General features: G+C 52.7%; 1 protein-coding gene across 1 annotated transcript in view; it reads left to right on the top strand.

Annotated features, from left to right (window-relative positions):
• The first annotated feature begins 6,786 nt into the window (after nt 1–6,786).
• The window catches only part of NSF (N-ethylmaleimide sensitive factor, vesicle fusing ATPase), an 81,353-nt gene continuing 81,016 nt past the window's right edge, over nt 6,787–7,123 (top strand). Inside the window, exon 1 of the mRNA XM_085316162.1 lies at nt 6,787–6,845. Coding sequence (XP_085172288.1) covers nt 6,834–6,845 — 12 coding nt within the window. The 5' untranslated portion in view covers nt 6,787–6,833. The remainder of the gene's footprint in view (nt 6,846–7,123) is intronic.

The following is a 7,123-nucleotide window of genomic DNA, read 5'->3' on the forward strand; positions in this document are numbered from 1 at the left end:
CCTTATTGGCTGCCGGCCCGCCAATGGGAAGCTGGGAAGGCGTCGCTCACCTGGAGACAACGCGGCGACGGTTACAGCGGCCTTGCGACAACCCCCCCCCTTCCTCCCCCCGCCGGGCCGCAGCTGGGCGCTGTCGCTGCTGGGCGGTGCGGACCGGCCCCGGCCCTGGCTGGCGCCTCCTGGCCGGGTGCTGCCCCAGCCCTTCTCCTTTGTGCTGACGGGCTGCTCCGGAACAAGACAACAGGAGACCAAGCCCTGGCCCTTACCTCTCCTCYGGCCCGGGTACCGAGCCCACCCTCAGCAGCTGACCCCACAGCCGGTCTCTCCATCCCCAGCGGAGTYCTGCCAAGGACCAGACTGCCCCCTTGACTCCACCACGTTGCTAATTGAAGAAGGAGGAAGCCTCTGCTATATGCCCCTGACAACAGCAGCTCCTGGCCCCAGTGCTGCTCCATAGCTGGCTGCCTGCGATGGGCTGTGCTGGGCTGAGCCCCTCACTAGCAAGTCAATAGCCGAAGACATCCTGGAGCAGAGTGTTGCAGGGTTGAAATGGAGCTGGGGTTAAAAAAAGAGCTATAGTTGAAAAAGAGGTCGTAGGAAAGCCAATGGAAGAGAGAAAAAAGGAGCACAGGTCAAACAGCAGGGTCACAATGTTGCCAGCTTTTGTTTCATTATAAGTCTCATCCTGCTTTGCTGTTCTACCTAATACGCCAAGCTGTACACTGGAGAGTGTATGAGTATCTTTGCTTTTAAAAAGGACTAAGCAAAACCTGAAACAAACAATACCCACTTGATTTTTACTTAGCAAGCTATTTTTGTGGACTCTAAGGATGTCAATCTTTTTGCTTCAATCTCTATTTGGGCATATAAATTTGGTACGCAGATAACTTCATGATGAGAATCCTTTAGATAGAGGCAGACATTTTGGGTGAATTGTAAGCTTTTGTGTTCTGATGTCTCATTTCCAGATGCTAGCTATCAGCAAGCACCACACAAGTTCACGCTGAGGTTAGTGGGATGAGCYTGTCACCTGCCAGAGGCAGCTGCAAAGCACCATGCTGTGGGCCTGACCTTCCCAATGCCTTCCTGAGCACATGCAGGGACTGGGGCCATCCTGCCTATCCTGGGATTCAGGATACAGAAGTTGTGTCTCTGCCAAGARGTGAGAGGTTTCACTTGGCTGGGAAATCACAAGCGCACAGAGGGGCCTGAAAGAGTTAGCAGTGAAGATCCCAGCTCTACAGCATTCACTGTCCTTGCTCCCTGCCCCAGGGAAGGGCTGGCTGTGAGGCAGAGCAGCCACGGATCTGAGATGTGCTCTAGTGAAAGTTCTGACTTGTTTCCCCTCTACCCTGTCCAGTGTAGGTTGAGTCACCTTTCTAAAGCTCCTTGAGCTGTAATCCTGCTAACCTGGGAGACAGTTTGGGGCTGGAGTTCAGGACCAGGTAGTGGCTGGGCTGGGCTCCTGGTTGGTCCTGGATCTGAAGGGGAACTGATGGGATGTTAGTGTTTGCTTTGGGAAGCTTTACTTTTGCCCTTTAAAAAGATCAAGAGGCAGATAAAAATGAAGAAACTCAGGCCCTGAGCAGAGACTTGGTCCTCTTTGTTCATGCCTGCATGGCCACCAAATCTTGCTGTCCCCTCACTTGGCCCCTTGCTCCTAAGATCCTACCTTGAAGCTCAGGCAGCCATCCTCCCCCGAGCTCTAGCCTTTCTCCCTGCAAACCAGGCCCTTGGCAGGACCTGGGCCTCCCACCTCAGCAAGAATGTCTGCAGAGAGATCRGAGGCACCCTTGCCCTCAAGCTGAGTAAGATCGTTCCTGCTTTCCACAGGACTACAGAGGCAAGGGCCCAGCCAGAGCTCCGAGGAGCCGGAAGCCAGGCATAATCCCTACCACTCTGTCCTATCCATCTCTCTCACTCTCTCCTTCCCTTCTCACTTTAACCCTTCCATCTACCTCTGCTCCCCTCCTTCACACCTTCCTTCTATTCTTCCCTCCACTCGTCTACCCAACTCTTCTCCATCTTCCATTCATCTATTCCTCTATCCCTTCCTTCATCCTTCCATCAAATTCTTCTTCCATCCCATCCTCTCTCCACCCATCTATCCATCTACCCTTTTCTCCATTCCTCCCTCCCTTGCTCTACTGTTGCCTCCATTTATACGTCCRTGCCCACCTCCATCCATCCCTTCTTCCACCCCTCTATCCCTTTATTTCTATGGGGCTGTCTAGCCCCCCAAAATTGTTTCACTAGTCCTATGTGCAGATCCAGCTGTCCATGAATTTACCCATCGTGCTTAGTCCCGTCTCCTGTTGCATCCAGAGCAGCAGTGCCTGTTTGGAGCAGCCAACGCTTCCAAGGCAGCTGAATTTATGCAATGCACCTTTTGCTCTCTGCCTTTCCACTTGCTTATTGCAGCCCATGGGTGAGAGACTCAGTGAGCTATGGGGCCATTACCAGTAGAGTCCTTATTTTAAGGACCTTGGGACAATGTGTCACTGAGACATTGTGCTATCTGGTTACCAGGTAGCTTGTGATATCAGCACATAACAGAGGTCCTGCTTGTTAACACCTATTTTTGCCTCTTCCCAAGGGGAGGTTGAAATTTGTGCTATTTGGTCTTTGTTTGAAGGGCATCAGATGCACCACTCTCTGTCCAGGGACATTAGAGGCGACCCAGGATCTAGCTTAGATGTAGCTCACAAGTTGGAGGGCTAACCCCCACCAGGTACTGTACAGGTATATGCTGGGTATCGTGTTCTCATGGCATTCCTCTGGTTGGATTAAATGCATGAAGTTCATGTGGGTSTGCTGTGCTGGTACTCAGTGAAATCCCACCGAGCATCCAGAGCAAATGAACCAGGCTCGAAATGGAATTTCCAGTTTCAGTCTGCAGGTCCCAATAAGCACTGCTTTCCCATTTGTAGGAGCTGGGGRGCACCTCAGTAACACTAGGCCCGAAACCAAAAGAGTTGGACCCCAAASGCTGTCCTGGTGGATTCCTTGCTGGCTGCATATGGGCTGAACAGGAATTCAACAAAGCCTCTCTACCAGTAGCCAGATACAGTTGGTATTTTGCATTCTGAGACTGCAAATTCCCTGTCAAGTTGATGCAACAGCTTTAATATAAGAACTGCACACACTGGAGAACAATCATTTATTAGAAACCATAAAGATATTCAGTTTAGGTAGGAAGAGCTGCTGCAAGCTGTAATCTGGCCAAGAGCCTGGACTTACCCAGGGTCTTAAGCATTGTAAGATTTCATTACAGGTAGGATATAAGGTGTTGAATAGTCCGTAGTAGGACTCAGTATTTACCTAAAGATTCAGAGGTTATATTTCCTGTGTTTACTTCCCATGGGAGTCTCTTTAAGGAAATGCTGTATTAGCTCAAGGCCAACTGGTAGGGAGATCTGTGAAGTGGTGAGAAAATGCCTCCTGGTAATACTGTTTAGCTAGCGTTCACTGACAGGAGGTGCAGCAGCATGATACCCAATCCCTTCAGGGAGGACCCTCCAGGCCAGGCAGCCTATTGCCAACTGCAGAGGAACATGCTGTTTCAGCCAAATCTGGTATTTGCATTTCAGAATCACAACCTGTTTCTTGCCTAAAACAAGCCAGAAGGCAAAACCTCACCAGCAGGCACTGCCCAGCAGTAAGCTGATGGGGTAAGTGGATTACAATGCTTAGCTGCTTCTCAAAGATATTTCCTGTTGCAGTGATTTCTGTTGAGGAAGAGATACAGGTTGAGAATCTCTGCTCAATATCAATATTAGTATTTTCTTATGTTGTCAAAGTCCAGCACAGGAAGTTAAAGTAACAGCTAATGCACTAAAACTTGCTTGAGAACTGATTTCCAACCTGTTGAGGTCAGCTTTGGAGACGGTATTGAATCTTACTTTGGAGTCCACCAATTCGCCATCCTCCTCTTTCAAAGCAAAGTCAAGACWGAAGACCATCACTGGAATTTCATTCTCTTACAGAACACTGCATGGGGGATGCAGCTCTGTAAACAAGCTATTTTCATTTCTCAGTATGAGACAGTTTATCCAACACGAGCTGTTCTTAAAAGTGAAACACTATTTCACCAAATTCCTGGAGTACTACATACAGATCCATATCTGTAAGTCTGGCTACAAAGATTCAGTGCTCAAATGGGACCAAACTGTGCCAGCTCCCTGTAAAAGAACTGTGTGGGCAGATGACAGCCACATCATGAGCTAAGGTCTAGCAACTGGAAGCTGCAAGCTCTACCAAAGAATGAAGTTAATGCCAGGCTTTGACATGTGTTGAGAGACCTAAAAGAGCAGCAACTCTGAGGTCCCAATATCTGKCTTTAAGATTTGCACAAAGTTATTATTTGTAGCACAAACCAAAGCACGACAACAAGATGCTGTTAGTTTAAGTCAGATACTATTGGAACGAAAAGCTGCTTAAGAAGAAAGGAAAGCCATTGGATGTGCTGTTGGAGGATGCCACAACACCCCATTTAAAGAACTGAACAGTTTCCATATGCAGCACTTCATATTAGGAGCAGCTTGACAGATCTGAAGTCCCTCCTATTCCCAAAGGACTGTAGRAACTCCTGACTGAAAGCTGTTTCAAACTCCCTGCCCAGGAGGCCAGTGCAGGTGCCTAGAGAGGAGAGGGATTTCCAACACTGGTRGCTCTCGAAACGTGGCCACCACAGCCCTGCCTGACCTGTCCCAGTGCTGGTGCCAGCCCTGCTGCAGGCGGAGCAGGCCCGTGCCCACTAAGCTCTCGCAGGCCGTTAGGCCAGGCGAGCCACAGGCCAGTGCATCGCCTCAGGCRGATGCCGCCCCTCCAGCCACCCCTTCTCGTGGAGGCTAAAGCTTGACCCCAGCCATGCAGCTGGGTGCCCAGYCCTGTCTATTCCGCCTGGCCCGACCGCCCAGCCGAGGCAGARCTCTGTTCACACACGCTGTAGCTCTGCTGAGGCCAATTTATGGCCTTGCTCTCCGCCGGGGCCGCCCCGACCCCCACCACCACCGCTCCACCCCACGCCTCTCCCCCGCGCGGTTGCCCCAGCTCCTCATAGCGCCCCGCCCCCGGAGCGAGCCTCTCGACCAATCCCGGCGGCGCCTCCGGTCACGCGCCCGTGACGTAAAARGCAGAGCCCCTCCCCCAGCGCTGCCAGCATAGCTCGGAAGCAGAGCGCTCCGCCCCCTCGGCTAATGGACGGGCGGTATCTGGAAGCGTCTGCCAATGGCTGCGSTCCTCGGACGGAACGGCCAATCCCGCCGGCGCTGYGGGGCGGGGYCGAGGCAGGCGCGAGTGTGAGTGGGGCCGCGCGCTGTGCCGGGACGTTTGGGGCTGCCCTGAGGCAGCAGCTCGGGCTTGGTGCTTGGSGCCGCCCTGGGAGGCGGCGGCGGCRGCGGCRGCGGCGGCGGCGGCTTTTTCGGGGCTCCCTGCCGAGAGCCCCCAGCCCTGAGCTTCCTCCAGGCTGTGCCTGTCTTGGCCCCAGTTGTGGCTCGCCCTGCGCTGAGGTGTTCAAGGGGGGCCTGTCTGGCTTCTCCCCAGTGCTGGAGGGAGCTCAGTGTGCGTMTGGATACTGAAATTTGTTACACTGTAAACCCCCCCCCCCCCCAAATTTCTCTTCCTGGAGGAAATCAGACTCCTCAAATGTAATTTCGATATTACTCTACTTGTCCAGTCAGTAAGACAGTCCTCAGATTGAGATGCTTACAAGGTAATAAATTAGACATGGAGAGGAAGATCTTGAAACCTTTCACCCCTTCCTCATTTACATTTGTTTTGAGTCTAAACTTACTTGCTTTTCTCCCTGTAGTTCATGGTTGTGCAAAAAAGGCACAAGGCAGTGCCATAGGCTGCATGTGATATTCAGGGGAGTGTTCAAGATCTCTTGGACAAAACGAGGCTGATGTGAGGAAAAAAATGGGGAAACTTGTTTCTGTAGGATTATTTAAATGTCACTTTTTCCAAGGAAGCTTGTCCCAATACCACTCCAAGAATGGACCCACATTTTTTTAAATTGGTTCCTGAAAGCAAATGATGTGTTGTTAATAAATCACTTCTTCAGGCTTAAACCAGCACTGTGCTTTGTACAGAGCTTTTCCTATTGGGAAAAGTTGTTTGAATGGACAAAACATATTTACTGGCAGACAGTGTGCTAGACTATCATTACTGCCTGGCCACCTGTAAACGTTGTATTTGTCAAATTTGTTGGGTTTTGCACAATTCCTATGGGATTTTTTTTTGAGGAAACAAGGATGTAAATGGAGGCAGCACATGCTTTGGTAGCACACGCTGGGCAGCACATTCCCSTCACATTAGCAGGCAACATCTCCCAGATCAGAGGCTAAGGTCTAGCCTCTTGGCAAGAACCGCTGTTCTATATTTATCCCCACCTCCAGGCACTCTTTAGACCTTTCCTTTCCCCTTTCTCTGATTTCATGACCATCTCTGCCCTCCCGAGTGCTTATTATAAATCGCGTTTCGCTCTGAGTCTCTTTAGCAGCATCCTGCAGCCATTAACATGCGCTGCTTTTGCAACTGCTATTTGCTGCGGGAGAAATCGCGCTAAAGCAAGCTGCCAGCGTGGTCTGCTAGGGAACAAGGCCTTTATACGAGCTACCCGCTCGGGTCAGTGCCTCAAGGCGATCGCCCTCACCGAGAGGAAACCGCCCTGGGCCGCACTTCGCCGCCGCTCCCAGGGCACCGCGGCGGCCGAGGCTCCCCGCGCCGCTGCCGCTGCCGCGGCGCCTGCGCTGCGCCGCCCCTTGGCGGCCGCGGGGCGGGGCCGGCGCTGCGGCGGAGAGGCGGCGCTGCGGGCTGGACGCAGCGGCAAGATGGCGGGGCGGGTAAGTGGCGGGGAGGGGGAAAGGGGAAGGGGGGGGTTCCTTTCCGCCCCTTCTTCCCTCCCGCCGCCTCGGTTCCTGGCGGCCCGGTGCTGCCAGCTCCGCTCTGCCCTCCCGTTCGTCCCCTCCGCGCTGGGCGCCGGCGTTACCGCCTCTGTCCTGCGGCTCGGTGGCTCCTCGTGCCGGCACCCCTGGGGGTGTGGGGCAGGATTTTAGGGTCTGCGAGGGGTGCTGTGAGGCTGGAGTGACCCCCTGGTGATGTGGGACAGGATTTTAGGGTC

Source organism: Rhea americana, unplaced genomic scaffold, assembly GCF_003343005.1.
Source record: "Rhea americana isolate MKP2758 unplaced genomic scaffold, rheAme1 scaffold_453, whole genome shotgun sequence".
Taxonomy (NCBI): Eukaryota; Metazoa; Chordata; class Aves; order Rheiformes; family Rheidae; genus Rhea; species Rhea americana.